This window comes from Limanda limanda, chromosome 22, assembly GCF_963576545.1.
Source record: "Limanda limanda chromosome 22, fLimLim1.1, whole genome shotgun sequence".
NCBI lineage: Eukaryota > Metazoa > Chordata > Actinopteri > Pleuronectiformes > Pleuronectidae > Limanda > Limanda limanda.
The window spans coordinates 13,988,474-14,008,746 of NC_083657.1; the positions used below are offsets into that span (position 1 = coordinate 13,988,474).

The window sequence follows — 20,273 nt, forward strand, 5'->3', positions numbered from 1 at the left end:
CGCTCCGACCACAACTTCCCCTCTGTGAGGTTAATGCAATACTTTAGTCTTCGCAAGAACATAGGAAACAAAAAAGACCACAACTAGTTGAGTTTGCTGCTTGTTGAAAGAGCCCAGTCCTGTGTATCTGTGATCATGGCCGTGTGGGGTAGGAGCACGTTACAGGTGGCTGTTCCTCTGTGGATGTGTTTTGGCAGAGCTGCTGGTGAGTGTTAACTGTAATTGAACCTGTTTATACCGATCTGGTTGAATGTCTGAAGACGTCGCAGTGGTCATTTAATTCCTGAGAACAATCTTACTTCGGAGAACTGTAAAAGCAGAAGCTGACACTGCTGTTCAGTGAGACAGTTCTCACTCACACGCACATTCCGTTGAACAACACAGATTTCACATAGACCTAACATAACTTTAACCTAATGAAAAGATATGTCTTCACTTAAGAAATGTAATGATTGACATTATAAAGACTTGCTTTTTGTTCCTATAAAGACGACAACACCCCATAATGTGGCTTTGTAAACACGTTTGCGTCCCCACAACATGAATACCTGGACCACACACACCCTTTAGGACAGTTATACAGCAGCCATTCGACTAATGTAAGGACATATTATTTTATTCCTATTCAGCTGCCTCCAAAGTTAATTTATACTAACTTTACTGTTATACTCTATATTTGTGCTTCTTGTAATCTTTAATTCTATACTTAAAAAAACATGAGCAGTATTTAATACACTGCTTTGAAAAGGAAGTCAAGTATAATAAAAATTAGAGTAACTTCAAATAAAACGACAAATGGTATATAAAGCCTTTAAAGAGACAATTATTAGGCGATTGGCGCTCTAATGCAAAGTGTTGGAATATCTATCGAGCTCAATTCAAATGTTTGATGGAAAATTAGTCGGGATCTATATTAGTAATTAATCATGCTATAGACAAAATGGTCACTACTTTACAAATGTGGATATTTTTGACTTTTCCTTCTCTTATACATATCGTATAATAGTAAAATAAATATATTGGAGTTGGGGAGTTTTTTTTAAAAGACAAAATGACATTTTCACCATTTTACAGACCAAATAATTAATTCTAATAAATAATTAGCAGATATAAATAAATTCAAGTGTGTTCATTTAGGCTTTGAGAGCTAACATTTTAAACCACAACTGACCTCGGCCTACTGACAGTATTTTACTTGTTATCTACACTAAAAGTTAAAGTTACAGCTATGCGAGTGAGTGTGTGTCTGTCCTGAAATACACATTTAAATTGGACTGAGGCATTTTGACACGTGACTCACATATAGAAAAGTATATCATAGGTTATTCTGGTCACAGTTTTTGATGGATACTTTTCACCAGCCCTTCATTTGAGCTGCGGAAACAAAAAGGAGATGTTGATGCAGATAAAAAAAACAACTCATCGCTCTCCACACATCTGCAGTTAGGCATTTAGAGCTCATAGTGTAGAAGTAATCTTATTTATTCTTTAAGGATTCTCTAAGTGGAGAGTGTAAACAGTTATGTGATTGCTGATTTCAGAAATGTTATTAATTTCCTTGAATTTGTGATAATTGAAACAGGAAGACGAAGGAGAGGACATGACAGAAGATGACGTTTGATCACAGGAATGATGTCATGGTTCCTGTGTCAAACAGTAGCAAGATAAATGTTATTCTTTTAGATAAGTTGCATTCTATACTTAAAATAATGTGGTGTTAAAGTATATAATGTAGGTGTATTTTAAAAAGTTGTTAAAGCTTTATAAATGTTTTAAAATAAAAAATATATATATTTTATAAATATTTTTTTAAAACAGACATATTGAGTCTGGATTATACACATATATGATGTAGGTGTAGTTTAAAATGTTGGTTTAGCTAGAGTTTAAAGTGAAAAAAAAAAGATATATATATTATTTTTTAAATCAGACATGTTGAGTCTGGATTGTGCCACATCATTTTTACTACCTAATAAACGAGTGAGTTGAAATATGCATTGACAACAACTTGAAATGTGAAAAATAAATAATATTTATATTTATAGCGTGTATTCATAACTATCGAGGAAAAATACTATCAAATAATATTAAATTTCCAAAACAAATTCTATCATCACTTTGTCTTCAATAGTCTCCAAAAAAATGTAAAGAATGGATTGTTGATTTATTTTACCCATTAAAAGTAAAAAAAAAAAAGTATATTTCATGTATTATCTTCCTTCTTTAACCTTTAGAGTTTTCCTGAGTTTGTGTCATTGCTCTAATTTGAATCAAACAAACGGGTGATGGCGAAACGAGGACTTATGCTCTGCGCATACAGCTGCCATTACACGCTGCCTTTACATTCTGACTTGTGACACACTCCCTGTGTATTTATAAAACAAAAAAGAATCAGGTGATCATGTTAGTTAAACCTAAAGAAAATGGAATATGGCAGTAAACAAATAAAATACATCTACGTCTCACTTTTTAAGGTTGTTGATCATGAAACACTTCACAAACGAAAAGGATCCATATATTTATTTTTAAGAGTTGTGCAACACACGTTGCATTTGTAGGGGACTCGCAGGGGAAGTTAGTTTTACCTCGATGTTGGTTAGGTCATGCATTTTGTGAACCATATTAATAGACTAAATAGCACATGTACCCGTGATGATTCTAATTCACGCTCACAGGTTTTTTTCTCAGTCAGAAATCCATCGGAAAGGGAGGCCAGTTTAAAACACTTGCGTACATGCGTCCTTTTTTTTTTTTTTAACAGATAAAGACGCAGCCAAGCTCTTTTAAAACCTATAACTTCTTTTTTTTAAATTGGAAGAATCTGCTGTTACAGATTCACATGTGTCCAAAAGTGAAATGTTGTTGAGAATGTTTTAGCATTCTTTAGTTTAAACAGGGTGCAGACCTGCAGCCCATATGTGGTTGTGTACACATCAAAACTGTGAAGGTCCACTGCTACGGCAATGATCCTCAACTGCAAATAATCTTCACTGAAATAATAATAAATTCTCTCATGCAGCAACTGGTGTCTTAGTGTTGGCCGGAAGTCCTGCTTGTCTAAAAATGAGTCTGTCAATATTTGCGGGTGAGAAACAATCATTTCACAGCCATTTGATTAGATTGTTTCTCCCTTAATGTCACATATTTACATTTCCCTTTTTTTGCAAGAAATATGCTTCCATCTGTTTGTTTTGCACACTCTGGATTTTTATGTAACGGCAGCTGCATCTGTTTGTTTCACAATCTGAAATGGTGTCGCCCTTCAATAAAATCGTTTTGTAAATAACAAGGAAGTATCGTCATTGTCACTGACACCATGTGACATGGGTGCTCACTGAACATCTCCTGCTCTGTGTGTTTATTTAAAGTTATACCGGCGCCAGGAGTCTGTTTTATGTCGTCCCTTTAAATGATGAGTATCAAGGTTATCAATGGTGTGTGGCAGTGTTGTTTCTGTTCATGGTTTTTGCTCCTCACCAATTGTTCACCTGTGTTTCCTCAGCCTCTCTTCCGGAACCGTATATTTGTTATGTGCTGGATGGGATCCTGTTTCTGTACGGCCTCATCCTGACAGCGCTCTACTGCAAAATCAAGGTTTGCAAGTTACATGATGTAGATAAATACCTATGTTCCACTGTTTCATTTTAAAGGGGGAAAATCTCCCCCATCTGCATAAATATAATATGATAACTTGTAAACGTAAAATAGAATGTCTGCAAAATAAAGCACTGCAAACATTAAAAAAGTAAAAACTAATGTTTTATATTCTAATAAAACACTATTGTACTGACATTGACTCGAATTCTCAGTCATGATTTTAACGTGACTTCCTCTGTCTGGGATTAGAATGATTGCACATGTGAAGCTGGGGTGTTGCTTCACATGTGCAACTAAACTGTTTAGTTTAATCTTGAATTCTTCTTTAACTGACTTTCAAGGAATACTAAAAAATTGATTTGACATGATTCTCTTTTTTTAACAGTTCACCAAGCAAGCTGGCCCTGAGAAAGCAAAGGCGAAGGTAATGAAAGAATGCACACACTGAAGAGACACACACACTGACACACACACTGAGGCAGGAGGCCCTGCACAGGCAGAAGTAACCACATCGCTAAGGTCAAACCTCAGTGGGCGAACTCGCAGGCAACTAGAAAAATGAAACTGACACACACCATACTTCTTGTCAACAGAAAAAGAAAAAAAAAAGATATTCAGTTCAATACATTGTAAAATACATACATCAACCAAAAAGGAAGACTGTCAATATTATGCTGCTTAAATTCTCCCATGTGACATTTAGAACTGCTACTAAGTCAGGGAAGGCTTAGTAGCGATTGGATGCATTGTGGGAAATGTAGGAGCCAGTAATTTCTGAGCTTGGTCGATACTTGAGTCTAAAAATGAAAACTCACCTGCACCTGTTGTCTCTACTTTCATGAGTGTCATTCAATCTGTCTTTCACCAAACTTTAAAGAAGTGAGATACTAAACATCCGGAGCTGCTTTCAAATCAGAAATGAACAAGGCAGCTTTGACTACATGTATACTTTGTGGTATTCATACCCTTGGTTTCAACTTGCTAAGCATAAGAAAAAAAAAGTTTTTCTTGTAAGTCCTGGAGCAGTTTTACAGCTTTGCCTTTTATTTCCTATGACCAGCCACAAACCCTGCAGATCTAACCGCATGTAGACATACACTAACACACACTCTAATATGTACACATCACCTTTTTTACACCATGTTCATACACACACGCACACGCATCCTGTCGCAATCGAGCGACACACAGAGAGAGTCTCACGTTCAGTGTTATGTGTTTGCCTCCGCTGTTTCTCACACTGTTGTTTCCTTCCCCCCGGCAGAATATGGAAGAGGGCATCTATACTGTGAGTTTCTATGCTGTGAATGATTTAAAATAATAACAATTATTAATTTAAAATGTAACCCTACACATGATTGCTCATTTACCCCCTCTCCGTCTCTCTGTTAGGGTTTGACCCCTCGGGCCCAGGACACGTACGAAACCATCGGCATGAAGAAGTGAAGGGCTTGAGTGGAAGATGAAGATTTTTCTACGTGATTGCTTTGTTTCTTGTTTTCCTATTTAAATATTGAATATTATCCATGGCATAGATTGTGAAACTGTGAGCCACAGTTTTCATTTCCCTTTTGCTTTTTCAGAATCTGTGGGAGGTTAAATTAAGAAATACCAGAGAGCGAGAGAGCGAAAGAGGGAAGTTGAGATCAGAATCGGCATTTCTCGGAAATGGGTGTTAGATAACATGTTTTCTTCTGCTATGTGAGTTTTCTTATGTGTGAATGTTTTTCAATAAATAAGACATGAATTCACTGTACCTTTTATGTACCTTTTAAGTTGAGTTAAGATGGCTTGCAGGGGTTGAAAATCATCTGGAAATGAAAAACCATATTCGTCCTGTTTTGTGTTGTGTTACTCAGACGTAAAAGACCGTTGAGGAAGAGGAGCTGTATTTCCAGTACACCACAGGATGGCAGTGATGGTGTGGTCTTTACCTGTCCACATTCACAAAACACACACACACAGCAGGGAGATCTGAAAGGAATCGCACAGCCTGCTGATAGAATAAATCTATTTCCACTGCCTGTAGGAAGCTTGGACTCCATTTCATGCTCTTATCAAATTACTTTGAACGACAGTGTAGCAAATGAGGACAGCCACAATTATGTTTCAACACAGAGAGACAAACATCCTGCCACAAACAACTTCATACAAATAATTAAAAATAACTAATTTCACGAAGCTCATTAAGGTGGACTGCATGTCAGTCTGAAAAGGATTTAGCTGTGAAAACTGTGTGATCATGTTGGGAAAAAAACATAGACATGACTGCTCCCCAAATATGAAGCCACAATGTCTTGAACGCCACCTGGGGGCTGGCTGCAGTATCGGTCAAAAACCCTGCCTCCTCCATGTTAATTAATGGGATGTGGACTGATGTACATGTCAAATAAAGGTTTGATGAGTTCTTATCACACTGATGTATGTTCATTTTTCTGACTCTGCTACCGTGGCAACGTCACAGACTCTTGCTTCCAATGAGCACAATTGCCACATTTGTATCTTGGATATTTTGGCTTAATTTCTGGATAGTGGGATAAAGTGAAGAAGTGTCATCCATCTTTAAATAACAGTCCATGGGAGAAATGATGAAGCTAAATATTAAAGCCTTTGATGTACAAGTCGTCAATGTTGTTATTGTTGACATTTCGTCTGAAAGAAACAATCAAACATATTGATTAAATGTGAGTCTTTTTAACTAAAGTTGGCTTAAGTTAGTGATCATTCTTCTGTCCTTTACTTTATATGTCATCCTAAATTGGTTTCTCCTTGGAGCTCTGATCTTTGACATTATCCCTTTAAAATGACAGGATCCACTCTCTCTCTCTCGCTCGCTCTCTCGCAGCGAACTTGCTGCTTTTCACCTGCCTCCTCCGAGCTGAGCAAGTAAAGGCGAGAAAATAACTGTCAGCCAAACCGGAATGGTGACTTTTGTGTGCGTGCACCGGCGTGTGTGTGTGTGTGTGAGAGAGAGAGAGAGAGAGAGAGAGAGAGAGAGAGAGAGAGAGAGAGAGAGAGAGAGAGTGGGGGTGGCGCTGCATGGTAGAGAACAGGTGTATCCAAACAGGTAGAGCTGCGCCTTTTTCCTTTTCTCTTAGGGACACACATTATGGCTTGCTCCTCACCAACCAGCACTTAACCAGACTCAAAGGATATTACCATTCTCACAAGGACCGCGTGCTAACTGCCACAGCTTTGACAGGTTTGTCCAGGGGGAGACTTCGGAGAGGAGCTGGTCCCATAGAGAAAGAAAAGGGATGATCCAGCAGCACCAGGCATGAGACAGCCCCAGTGCTCCATGCAGGCCTGTCTCTTAGGACTTTCCTCTCTGGACTGATTTTCCCAACGTTTCCTTTATTTATCACTACCTACCTGGGATAATGACACCTCTGCTGAACACACCCTCCCTGTGTCTCCTTGTCCTCCGGATCTTTGGTAAGAGGACTTGTCCAACCATGCAGGAATCAGTGTTATTCTTCTAAGATGTCTTGCCCTGTCTGTGTCTTAATGTTGATGATTCCAGACTAAAGCCTCCCTGCATTACTCAATTATTAGTGACCTTACTTCATGTGTATCTCCTTAATATTCCTGATTGCTGTGTAGAAGGCCTTCTACTCCTTAAACCAATACCACAGATGAGTGTCAGGTTTGGAAATGGGCACAGCAGTGGAAAGAAAGCAAAATTAGGCAATGGAATAAATGTACCATCTGAAAAATACTACATCTGCAGAAGGGACCATTTGGTTTTATTGTTTGTGAAAGCTGCCCGATCCCAATCCCATTCTGATGTTGAGTTATACGCACATGCTCTTCATGGGGGTGGGGGGGGGGGGCAGTTTTACCTGCAAACACCCTGAGCTGAAGCGGCGCTGTTAAAGAAAACACCTGTGGGGCTGTCTGTTATTTCTGGAAAAACCTGTTGCTGTTGATCAGTTTGCCTCCACCTGTCTCAACGGCGCAGACCCTCCTAGTGTGTGTGCCTGTGTGTGTGTGTGTGTGTGTGAGAGCATGTAAGCATCAGGAAGCATGTGTCCGCCCATTTCTTACTAGTTCTGTTAAGTCCTGTATCACCTAACACACAAATATTATCACAGTGATAGACAATGATAGACAATATGGGCATTGGAACAAGCTTTCAGTTACAGTCAGACATACAGTACAGAAAGGCAGCTACAGGCCGAGTGTTATTCCAGTAATGCAGCACAGGCAGATTCCACAGCAGGCTCCAACTTCAGGGTGAAAAACTCTCACAGATTTTCTTTCGAAAGAAAAACACACACACACTCATACCTGCCTCCGGAGTACAGTCATCGGCTCTGATGGTAAATGCATGAATCACACACTAATCACTGACATAGTCGAAACGGTTTCTCCCACATCAGGTATTAATCAGCACCTGTAATCTCTCTCTCTCTCTCTCTCTCTCTCACACACACACACACACACTGGCTGAGACTGGTGATGCTCAGAGTGTCATGTCTTCTTCACAGTGGTCTTTTACACAACATCGTTATCAAAAATAATTGCATGTGTTTGCTGTCATTTTGGAGCCGGAGTCTGTGCAGCAGCGATCAGGTCGGAAGCAGATAAATGACCACTTTGACATTTATATAACTAGAATGATAGAAACCATGTTAATTTGATGTGTACGGACATTTTAGTTTTGCCCATGCCCTCTCCACTAACATGGAGGAGGCATGGTTTATGACCTATACTGCAGCAAACCACTAAGGGGCAATTGGGATGTATTGGTTTCACTTTCAGGTGAGCCGTCATGTCGTCCATCTTTATATACAGTCTATAGTCTCATCATGGCTCTGGCCTTGTAACTCGACTTTCTAGTTTTCTAATAGCCACAATGGCAGCTAAGCTCTATGAGGATTTGTCTGCTTTATCAAAATAGCAATAACTTTTCAACCAATTTACCTTTTAATGGACGGAACTTGAAATTCACGATCCCCAGAGGATGAATCGGAATGACTTGAGTTCCTGCACTTTTTCTTGTACTGGACCTGTGAAAGTTATCATTTGTGCAATTGAGGGAAATTTTGCACATAGCACCATCAAAATGACATTTCCAAATTTTTACCAGGTAATAGTTTATGATATAATACGTGTCAAACTAATGGCATTCATATCAACTCAGTTTTATTTGTGCTACGTAGCTAATGGTGTCAAGCAAACACACGAGATTAAGATGGCAAACACAAGGCTACTTGCAAGTGCTTTTATTGTGAGCATTACAAGCATGACTGTGCCTCCTAGCATGGTATTGACAAACCTATCAGCCCACTGTTTACTTCCAAGTAATATATGACAAAAAGAACTGTACGCTTAAACTTCGTAACCAGTCCAAACTAGATACTGATCATATGGTATAATTGTGAAAATGAAAATTTGGGCTTGTTTAAACAGATGTGAGGGATCAGCAGAAACCAGTTAGAATCGCCTGCAGCAGTTTCTGTATTGTCTGTCGCAGGAAACTGGAGAGGGATCAGAAATAAAAGCTACAAACAATTTCCTCATGGGGTCATTTTAGGGGCACCTGATGAAAATTGTGTTTGGGCTTCGCCACACCTAATGTGTCATGTTGTGAATTGATCTATCATCAGTGTTTGGGAGCAGCTCATTTGCTGTTATTCACCCTCCATGCAGGCTGCTCTCCTTCAGTCTCTGCAGGCTTATCTCCATTAGGAAACCACTTTGTCAGAAAGTAAATCACGCACCATTAACACAAGCCCAACACCATGAGCACCAATAGCATAATACACTGTGGTGATGAACCTCCTGGTGGATCTGGCATCACTTTGGTTTTACCAAAAGGAAAATCAACTTTATCCGAACACTGTTCCAAGAGGAAGTGCACTTTGGAAAGGTGCAAGGAAACGTTTGACTCCTGGAGTTCCATCCATCATGGAGAAGTTATCTGTTAACCTCTGTTTGTTTTTTGGTTTGTTTTTATGTTTGTTTCATTGTGAACAAGGATTACAAACAAAGAACTGAAGATATTTCCACAAAACTTGCGGCCAGGGAGGAACCCATTATGCTGACAATCCAGATACAGGAACTTTTTTTGCACTTTCTTTAACATTGCCAGATATACAATGTTTTTTTCAACATTTTCACAGTTTTACCAGGAAATCATTCATAGGTTTTGAAGAAAAAAATCCAGGGATATTTAAGGAACTGATATATATGAGTTTGCTTAACTGAATTTAAGGGGATGGTTTTTCCTTGGCGGCGGTATACGTTCTACTAAATGCCAGTCTGGTTTCATATTTAGTCTTTTAATGCAGTTTGCAGAGATCCACATGTCATGACTGTCATGAATGCTACTGTGTGTGTGTGTGTACGTGTGTTTGTGTGTGTGTGTGTGTGTGTGTGTGTGTGTGTGTGTGTGTGTGTGTGTGTGTGTGTGTGTGGTTGTATGAGATTGCTGGAGGACAGGAGAAGATAAGGTGTCACTTTGTTGTTTGTCTACATCAGACAGATTGGCCAGTCTGGTCTGTAAACAGACAGACAACAAGAGATATTCATGCAAACACTGGGTTTGTGTTTTGCAGTGTGTTGCGGTTCCACAGTGTGAGACACACAGTACTTAATATGTCCTGTGCTGCATGTTTTCCTGGGGCCTTTTTGAGTTTCTCACTCCCTTCTTCAGACGCTGACTGCGTTTGCCTCGGAGCTTATCTGGAGCGACTTGTTAAGCGACATTTCTTCACTCGCACTCAGCTCCTCTGATAGACAACCTGTTTTCTTTCTCCACCCTCATTTCTGTCTGCACTGCTAGGACTCTTTAAATCCCACTCGCCCTACATTTCAATCACAGTTGTGTTTACTTTTCACACATTTCATCACTGCATATTTCCCCCTGGTATATGCTCTCAACATTAACCCAAACACAACAAGAGAAACTGTGGTCCAGTCACAAACAATAAAACATAATATGAAAGGGAGTGACCGTTTTTGGTTAGAGTTGGTGATTAAAATGAGAAGTGATAAACCTGTTAACTGCTTTTCATAACCACATCTCTGTCGTCTTATTTCTATTCAATTATTTGAAGTAATGTAAGATTATTCATGTAATATATGTGTATAACAGATATTCAAAACAATAGACAAACAAAAGAGAACATGAAAGGCTCTGTAGGAGCAAATAAATGGAAAAAAGTAAAATGGAATAAAACTAATTAAATAAAATTAACGGTAGAGGTACCCTTTATGTGCTGTGAAAGAATTTGAGTTAGTAGAACCTGTTATTAATAATTCATTTCAAACTTAACCCATTAATTAGAGTACCCAGGTTCGATTTCACTAACCTATTGTATACATTTTCCTCAATATAACCAAAGTCCAAAACTGCAGCTTCACTGAATAGCTCAGTTTCTTCATTTCAAAAATTTCTCTCATGGTTTCAATTAAGTCTTACACCAAAGGCGATTCTTATTATCTCTCGTTATAGTTTTCTTGCTTGCGGACAGAATTATTGTAAACAAAAATTTGAGCCTGATTAATGTCACCTCTATTGCCATGTATATTGTTGGTTATTTAAATGTAGGTCTATTCATTAATAATGACATGAAACAATAACAGCTTGGTGTTTGTATGAAGACCTTCTTTTCTATTCATTTTATCCAGCTTAACTAAACAGACATGTAGCTAATGGCTATAGTCTGAACTTGAAGGTTGAGCCAAGACAAATTAGTGAGGCCTAACCACGTTCTTCAAGTGCACAGCCTTTGTAATATAAGCCACTTCCTCATAGCCCCTGTATTCTTGAGATGCATAGAGCCATTGTAATAGGACGGAATTCCAGGTTTAGGTTGTAGGTCAAAGGTCACTGTCAAAATTTGTATTAGTGTAATGCAGATTGAAATAATTTGTATCATCCTCCAATCCTTTCTCCTCTTTCCTCCCAGTGACTCAGGGAGTGTTTGTCGAGGAGCCCCCGAAAAAGGCCATCCACTCCCTGGCCGAGAAGGAGACCGTCCTGCCCTGTCGCTACACGCCAATCGATCCCGGCACGACGGTGGTGCAGGTCACCTGGTATAAGGAGAAACCCGGGGCCGGCAAGGACCAGATCATCACCGCACACTTCACGAACGGACAGACCGGTCAGTCAGCGCCGACAAAATTAAACATATTGTCAAACTGGATAACTTCCCCCTTTCCACACAGTGAACTTTGGAGTGCTGCTCCAAGTTGTCAGTCTGCACTAATAGTGTCTCACTGCCATCTTAAAGAACTGTGAGAGACACTGGGCGCCAACGCTCTTGAACTCTACACTGTATTGTGGGTTTCTTGTAATTTGTGTGGACTTGGTATTTGGAGCCTTCACCCATTGTGAGTGTGAGACATGTCGGATAAGACTTCGAGCTAAATGCCCAGAATGTTAAATGTAATGTCAAGCATGAGTGCAGGAAGGTGTGTGGAACTGAAAGTGACAAAAACAACCCTGCAGGTCTGTCCTGAACTTGCTGGACTTAATCTTTTACAGATTTTTGTGTCACATTCTTCCTCACACGCTTCTTTAACTCCTGTCCCTCCTCATCTCTTTCCTCCCCTTTATTCTTGATCTGCAGCATTTGGGTCATGGTCTCGAAAAGTGCACTTCAGAAGCAGCGAGCCCACCCTGGACTCGTCCCTGGTTTTCAGGAGCACGGAGGTCTCAGATGAGGGGAAGTACATCTGCCACATCAACACCTTCCCCTCTGGCAACTTCGACAGTTACATGTCACTCACCGTATGGAGTGAGTCCCTTCCTGATACAATGGTTAAAGACCAGCGTAGTTTTTTAATGCAGCAGCATGAGTGATATTTTGTTGTACATGGATGGAAACTGGTGAAATGTTTACTTAATTCACGTGAATTGTGATGCATAATGGGTTTTACATGACTAAAAATGTAGTGACACAATAACAACCACACACTGACTCATCCCCTGTGTGAAAAACTACAAACAGTGAGTTGTCGTTCCTACGTTAACATCCACTCACTCCTTAAAACGCAATAAGCAATAACATTTGAAACCTAATGCATTTTTTGTTATTATTAATTCCCAATTAATTTAATTAGAAGGAATTATCTTTCTTGGATATCACTCCAAAATATAAGTTATTCAAACTAGACTTCTCAGTCCTATCACTCCTTATAAAGTAACAAGTCCAAGCCTTGGAAAGATAACATATATCCTATATTATTATAAATTCCCAATAGTATTATTTTAGTAGCTTATCTTATCTTTTCAGAGACCTTTTTCACAATATTTTCCTCCATTTTACTTTAATATCTCACAAATATTACTCTTATTTCGATTTACTAACTGGCTATAATGTAAACTTAGTATTATTAATCTTATTGTTAATGTCAAATATTACAAACAACTAGTTTTCCTACAAGAAGTACAACTATTACTTTCCTATAATAGTCATTAGCGTGTGAAAAATAATGCACTTTTACATTATTATTAATTCCTCATAATATTTTGGTTGTGTGAGTTTGTTGCCGTGCAAAGAGAAAGCTGTGATGTGTTTAAATGGCCAATTGAAAGTCTTGGTTAGCGCTTCAACCACGTCTGTTTTACTACTTCTAAAGGATTTTTACTATGATAATAGCTTAGTAGATTATCTTTCTGTTTGATTGGTGTAAGGATGTATGTGATATCACTTCTCTCCATGACCAGTGTGATAATGTGGCAGCCATAGCTCATACTGAGGAGCAGATTGAGAATATGTCTTTTTTTTAATCTGTGTGTGCATTCGTCACTGACTTGTCCTCATCTTCACCCTCCAGCCATTCCCATCTCCTCCCTGGAGCCTGTGATCATGGTGGAGGGTCAGTCCTACGGACAGGCCGCGTCCTGCCGCTCTATAGCCCGCCCGCCCCCCCGCCTCTCTTGGGAGAGCGCCCTGAACGGCCAGTCCACCAACCGCACCTCGGAAAACGGGGCGGTCACCTCGCACTACTCCCTGCACCCGCTGAGGAGCATGAACGGCATGAAACTGGACTGTCTGGTGTGGCACCCGACTTCCCCCAAACCACGCAGGCTCAGAAACATCCTGGAAGTTCACTGTGAGTATTTGTTAACAAAAAACATGGCCAAGGAATGAACAAATTTAATATTAATTTCCTGTTTTATAGCTCTGAGCATCACTTCAAAGTATTAAGAGAATTATATGGTTTCTTGACAAAATGTAGAATTCACTGTATCCTTTATAACTTCATCAGCGAAATTATCCTTCTGTTTTCTTCCACGTGAAAGACAACATCCCTCCCTTTCCCCCCCTCACTAGCCTCGGCTGAACAAACCTCAGTACATTTTTTGCTCTTCCTCCCAGTCCCGCCGCATGCAGAGGTGTCTGGCTACAGTGGAGACTGGTTCATCGGTCTGGAGAGCGCTGCCCTGAGGTGTGTGAGCGGAGGAAACCCCAAACCGAGAATCACCTGGATCAGGTACTGTCAGAGCCGCCTCCCTCTCTGGCTGTCTGGTACAATTGTGTGACTAACTGTCTGATGTGTCTGCTCATTATTATTTTTCTCATAAGCCCCACAGTGATCATGTATCAAGTATCTTTTGCTGTTGTTTCACCAGCGAGGAGACGTTAATGGGATGTTCAGTAAAGGTGAAACTCAGCTCGTCCTCACGAGGCAAAGTAACAAATTACTCTTTTTCGTCTGTTATTTTTCCGTGTGAATAGATGTGGCACATAATCCAAAACAATATTGACATACACTTTAAATTATCACGATCCCCTCAGGGAAAGTAGTTAATATTTTACCATCATCTCAATTTAAATAGACAAGTTTGCCAGTTTTGTTTTAAGTACTATTTTTAACTGCAAAAAGCTCTGAATTATGAGATAAAATCACTAATATGTTTGTACAACTGACTCAGCTCATCAGTAACGATTAAGGGCATAAATTATATCCATCCATCCATCCGGGGGAACACCCTGCAGGTCACAACAACATATAGACAAGTAAAAGAATAAATAAATTGACAAAAATGAACTCAAGTCACATTAATGTTTATACTTAAGTAGAAGTAAGTACTTGCTTTTAAAAGTATAGAACTAAAAGAGTTTGGCCTATTCCCTAATGCAAGGGTCCCCTTCTTTGTCATATCTTTGCGGTGACCTCTCCTGAATCCATAGGTGTTTTTTCAGCAGTGATGCTGCTGCTATATATAAAATACCTTGTATATATATATATATACATAAATATATAAACATTTGTTACTTTCTAGTTACTTAGTCACTTATTTACTTTCTTGTGCAGCTTGACACTTGTCTGGAGTTACCTTTTTACAGTGTAGTGTGGGAGGATCTCCACCCTCTTCCACATGACTTAACCAAACAAGCCCTGACATTGTCATCCTGCTGCCTCAGTGGAAACTGACAGATTCAGATGTTGGATGTGTCATTTAAAGGCGTCACACCGCTGCCTGTCTTTAAACCTCATTGAGGGTTTCATTCCCCCAGATGCCTGACTCCTTCTGCTCAAGTCACCTGCTGTCATCTCAAGTATCTATCCCCTGGTCCCTTAATGTGTTCTCAGGGTGTGGCGTAGAGTTCAGCCCGAAAAATGTGAGATGCGAAAAGTGACTCGGGGAGGAATGGCTCTCATGGAGATATGAGATGTGACAGTTAGGCCCCGGGGGGAAATCTTTCGAACGAACAGATGTGAAATAAATAAAATGTTAGGTAAAATGTTTCTTCTCATTTGGGTTGTTATGATGAGGCACGGATTACCTGTTGTTAGTCACTGGAGCGCACCTTGGGAAAGGAGCTTTTGTGAGTGTGGCTCAGCAGACGCCCGCACAACACTCACTCACTCACACACACAAACACACACAAACACACATCTACAGCAGTGGGAAAACCAGTTGGATTTGTCAGCAGAAGGCGGCAGGTGAAGAAATATCTGGTGTCACAGTGTCATGTTGCGGCTTGTGCCAAAAGTGGATGAGATAGTTTCACACGAAGGAGGGAGGAAGAGGGGGATGAGAAAGAAAAAAAAAGGGAAAGTGATGTGCAGCCCATAAAACAGTAGGTAGAGAGAGTGGAGTAGTGTGTGTGTGTGTTTAAATGTGTGTGTGGTCTGGGCTGTTGTGGTGGCGAGAGGAGGAAGATGATACTGAATGTGTGTATTTGTGTAAGATGTTATCGTGAGCATGTTTCTTTCGCATCTGTGAAAACAGAGAGTTCCTCTTTCCTGCTCGCGATAGGGGCTAACTGTGCTGTAAGTGTAACAAACTCAGGTTAGTTTCACCATGTGCAGATGATGCTTTTACACAGCAGTGTGGGTTGAAAATGCTCACAAACTACAGGCCAACATGAAGCACACAGCTGTACAAGCTACAGGCAAAGTACACAAGTAGTAGTAGTAGTACTCACTCTGTTTAAACTGATTACATATAAAGAAAAATACAGGATACACACTAAATGTTACTGACACACAGAACTAGAAAAAGAGACATTTTGAAAGTAATAAAAGTACCTTTTCCTCCTCCACACTCTCACCCTGTGGTGTGTCTTATGATGACATAAAAGCAGAAATGGGCGACAGCGTGAGCCGTCACATGCAACATGCAATCGTGCATCTCAGACTAATTTTTTTAGGTGCTCATTAAGTTTTATTTTGCCACCTCTTCTGTGTGTTTGATCTGTGAAAGTTAGGATTCCACATAAGTATTAATATTATTGCCGTTGAAATTGTTGCTCACTATCCTAAATTCTTAGTTGACTTTTACTAAATATTAAAGAATAATAAAGAATAATAAGATAAGATGGGATAAGATGAGATGAGATGAGATAAGATGAGATAAGATGAGATAAGATGAGATATGATGAGATAAGATAAGATAAGATAAGATAAGATGTATTCATTGTTCTCAATGATTAGAAAGTAAAAGGTCAATGTTTTAATTAAAATTCCCTGTAATGTAATTCTCTCTTGCAGAGTTGGCAAAGACTTGCCGGAAGGTGTGATCCCCCACCCTAACGGAACACTCGTTTTTGGGCGACCCCTGAGCTTGTCCGACCAAGGCACCTACCAGTGTGTGGCGGAGAATGAAGTGTCAGCGGGGAAGGCGGAGGTGGACATTGTTGTGGCAGGTAGATGACGGCACATGACCCACTGAGATTTGTCCTAATAATAAAAGTTGCATGTAGGGGGGGGGGGGTACATACATCTATCTAATCCTGCCTCTACCTCCCGTACTTACTATCCACAGAATCTCGCGTGGACCCGAAAATTCCAGAAGAACTGCTGATGATCATCGTGGGGGCTGTGGCTGGCGGGCTGCTGCTCCTGATGCTCGTCATCGTCATCACAATCACGTGTCACCACAAACGCAAGAGCACCAAGCTGAAGAAGGAGCTGAATGAGAAGACGTAAGTGGATATATTAAAGTGTTCAATTGAGGAGAGGAAAATTAAGTAAATCTGCATAGGAGAAAATCATGGCTATTAAACATGTTGCAATTCGAGGAGCGATAAGTGTGTGATATACATACAATAACAGCAAAGACAAGAAAGCAATTTCTGTGGAAAAAAATGCAGATAGATAGATAGATAGATAGATAGAGTACTTTATTCATCCCCAAAGGAAAGGGAAATTAAGTTGTCATAGCAGCCGGTATATTTGAATACAATAAAATACAATACAATAGAATAAAATAAAAAATATTGAGGTAGAAAGAATAAAAAACAGAAGCACAAGATAAAATAAAATAAAATAGGTAGATAAGGTGCAGTGGCAAGATGATGGTAATAGTGCTGATGATATGATGGTAATGTTATTGTTAGACAGTATATAAAAATAGTACAGTATATATAGTATAGTAATTATACCAATATAATAGCAGTATATAGTAATAATGGCAGCAACAGTATATATAATAATAATAGTAATATAATAATAATAATAATTATAACATGTACACATGTATAAATATGTCTATATAGACTTATGTATACAAGAATATACAAAGAGTATGACATAATATATGATATATAGTAGAGGTATGAATATAAGTATTTGACTATACAATAAGTAATATAATATACTATGAGTGTAAGAATATGTAGACAGAGTGTGCAAAAGACAATATTATTGTATAAAATGATATATAATATCAATATGGTTTATATGAACACATATCACATATGATGTAAATGTAAGTGTATATGGAGCGGAGTGTTGTACAGGTACACAGTGCAAGGAGACAGGTTTAGTGCAGTTCTGTGATGGTGGCTCTGACAGAGGTAGATGAGTTGAACAGTCTTATTGCGGTTGGGAGGAACGATTTCCTGTATCGTTCCTTCGAGCAGCGGGGTTGAATGAGTCTGTGGCTGAAGCTGCTCCTTAGCTTGTGCAGTGTTTTGTGGAGGGGGTGAAAGGGATTGTCCATGATTGCCAGCAGTTTTGCCAGCAGTGGGAAGTACGTTCAAACTTTTACAAGTGCTCTGACGATCCACAGTGGATTTCTTTAATCATTTAAATATCTTTTTACCTCTTTTCCCTCCATCGCTTGTTTCTCACAGGGAGGAAATCTCCACCCTCTCCAGACATGCCTCCATCAGGAGGATGCACTCCGTCAGCACAGACACCAGAGGAGCGGTAATATTCTTCTCCTCACTCTGAGCGCCTACTGTCTCTGCTGCTGCTTCATCTTGTGTTTTCTCCTGACCCGATTCAGGCTGTTCAGAATCAGAGGAATGTGTCAAACACTCGTTTGAAAAAGAAAGTTTTACTGTGATGAAATCTTTGTTCTGTGCTCCACAACCATGGGTGACTGCTTGTTGTGGCTTTCTGAGGAAATGAGTGAGTGGGCTTGGATTCGCATGAAAGGAGCTTGATGTTTTATGCACAGGCTTTTGTTGTGGCTAAGTTTGGTTATATTGAGTTCAACTAATCCGACCTCCTGTTTCTTTTTACTTGCAGACGGAGGAGAACATCCCTCTGAGGGTGGAGGGAACCATGAGGACCAGCTTCTCCTCCCTCGGGGTCAGTATCTGTTTGAAAATTAGGCTCTTCTGTTCAGATACCAGGCGGCTGAGTTCTGAGCTTCAACATTTCAATTCTGATTGCAGAGCATCTCAGAGGAGAGGAGAAGTTCTATGTATAGAAGTGCTGTATGAGTGTGTGAGGAGTCGTGCAAAGTGCTTTGGTGCTTTGAGTGGTTGTTGAGACTTGAATAACCCTATGACTGTCGTCCATTTGCAATTTAAGAAGTGCTGAGAGGCAGATATTATACCTTTGGACACATACTGACTAAAGGTTTCCACTTTTTCTCGTCTTTAAGCCAAGCAGTAGCTTTATATCTAGTATACACACACACACACACAAACACACACACACATATATATATTAGAGTAAATAGTAAATGGTTTTATGTGCAGCACTTTCTCTATCACACATCACAGGGGAGCTAACCACAGATTATTTTGTTTAGTTGACGACCCGCTCTACCTCCTAAGCCACAGCTGAGTGTTATCGATCTATTCATCAAACTCTCAGCAAATAGTGCAAATCAGGGCCGGGTCTAGGCAGGGGCAAGAGGGGGCCTGGCCCCCTCAAGATTTGTGGCTGCCCCCTCATACATGCCTGTCTAGACCCGGCCCTGGTGCAAATGAGGGTATTTAACCCAAACACCAAACTACTGCTGTAAAGTTATGTTACGTTAGGCGGGCCTGAAATAAGGGTGCAAACAGACGGCACCCAATCCATTCCAACACCACCTAATTACTTTATTGTGCTCTGACAGGACCAGGGCCACTACCTTGACAGCCGCTCGTCAATCTCAGGTGGGCGAGCAGGAGGAGGGGGAGCGTACGACTACCTGGGCAGACCAGTCCTTCACAACAACTCGCGTAGGGGGAGAGACAGGCTCCTGGACAGAGACGAGGAAAACCGACTCCGAGTGGAGACGTATGTGAGAGACAGCACCATATCTCTGGTAAGGGTGCCCGAGTGTGTGTGTGTGTGTTTCTGGGCATGTCGAAGCCTGATTTCACCAAATTGTGGAATGCAACTCACCCAACTTGATGACGCAATTGCTAAGCGCATCTACCTTTTGTGTCTTGTGCAGCAGGAAACTCGTTTCCACCCTCCTCTAACGCCGACAACCTTCCCCATGGTCCAGTCCACGGAGACTGTGCGGCAGCTGAACGGCAGCACTGTCATGCCAGCGGACGGCGGGGGTTCGCGGCCGGGAAGCGCCACCAGCAAAACCCACCAGCACCCTCCACTGAGCTCCACCTATCCACCGGTGACAGATGACGAGGATGAGGTGGACGAAGGCTTGGGGGGTCCCGCCAGCCAGGAGCATCCCGACGACCAAGACAGTGAGACCAACAGCTCCCACGTGTCCGAGGTCCCCAGCCCCCGCTATCAGCATACTAATGGCACTTTGAGACCCAAACCCCGGCCGAGCCCCACTGTGATCAGTCCCCATGCCTCCATGATCCACAAGGCTCAGATAGTGTAGCTGGAGACTGGAAAATAACAGCAGTCTTGGAGGCGGTCAGAATGAGGATACCCAGGGGTCACCGGAAAACCAGTTTGTGTTTGATTATGAAAAACCTGCATCTTGACTATAAAGCTGCATCTTCTTCATTCCGTGGGATAATGGTGCAATAGAACAAAATGTCTCACCAAAGCGTCTTCTGTAT

The 20,273-nt window shown here is 40.5% G+C and overlaps 2 protein-coding genes across 2 annotated transcripts; both read left to right on the top strand.

The window, feature by feature from the left end:
• Positions 1 to 34: 34 nt before the first annotated feature.
• On the top strand, positions 35 to 6,013 carry fcer1g (Fc epsilon receptor IgFc epsilon receptor Ig). Its single transcript, XM_061066152.1, has 5 exons — positions 35 to 205; positions 3,503 to 3,594; positions 3,983 to 4,021; positions 4,862 to 4,885; positions 4,990 to 6,013. The coding sequence occupies exons 1-5, from the start codon at positions 136 to 138 to the stop codon at positions 5,041 to 5,043; spliced, it is 279 nt and encodes a 92-aa protein (XP_060922135.1). The 5' UTR covers positions 35 to 135; the 3' UTR covers positions 5,044 to 6,013.
• Positions 6,014 to 6,977: 964 nt separating this feature from the next.
• On the top strand, positions 6,978 to 20,089 carry nectin4a (nectin cell adhesion molecule 4a). Its single transcript, XM_061066696.1, has 11 exons — positions 6,978 to 7,032; positions 11,517 to 11,711; positions 12,180 to 12,347; positions 13,390 to 13,668; positions 13,935 to 14,049; positions 16,558 to 16,712; positions 16,832 to 16,991; positions 18,144 to 18,219; positions 18,544 to 18,606; positions 19,367 to 19,558; positions 19,691 to 20,089. Exons 1-11 carry the CDS (start codon positions 6,978 to 6,980, stop codon positions 20,087 to 20,089), a joined length of 1,857 nt encoding a protein of 618 aa, XP_060922679.1.
• The last annotated feature ends 184 nt before the right edge of the window (positions 20,090 to 20,273 follow it).

Bases quoted from the DNA above. Each gene is read 5' to 3' on its own strand.
- fcer1g (XM_061066152.1), top strand. From the start codon at position 136: ATGGCCGTGTGGGGTAGGAGCACGTTACAGGTGGCTGTTCCTCTGTGG. The intron at 3,595-3,982 runs GTTTGCAAGTTA...TTTTTTTAACAG, and splicing joins CGCTCTACTGCAAAATCAAG to TTCACCAAGCAAGCTGGCCC. The intron at 4,022-4,861 runs GTAATGAAAGAA...TCCCCCCGGCAG, and splicing joins CTGAGAAAGCAAAGGCGAAG to AATATGGAAGAGGGCATCTA.
- nectin4a (XM_061066696.1), top strand. From the start codon at position 6,978: ATGACACCTCTGCTGAACACACCCTCCCTGTGTCTCCTTGTCCTCCGG. The intron at 12,348-13,389 runs GTGAGTCCCTTC...TTCACCCTCCAG, and splicing joins CATGTCACTCACCGTATGGA to CCATTCCCATCTCCTCCCTG. The intron at 14,050-16,557 runs GTACTGTCAGAG...TCTCTCTTGCAG, and splicing joins CCGAGAATCACCTGGATCAG to AGTTGGCAAAGACTTGCCGG.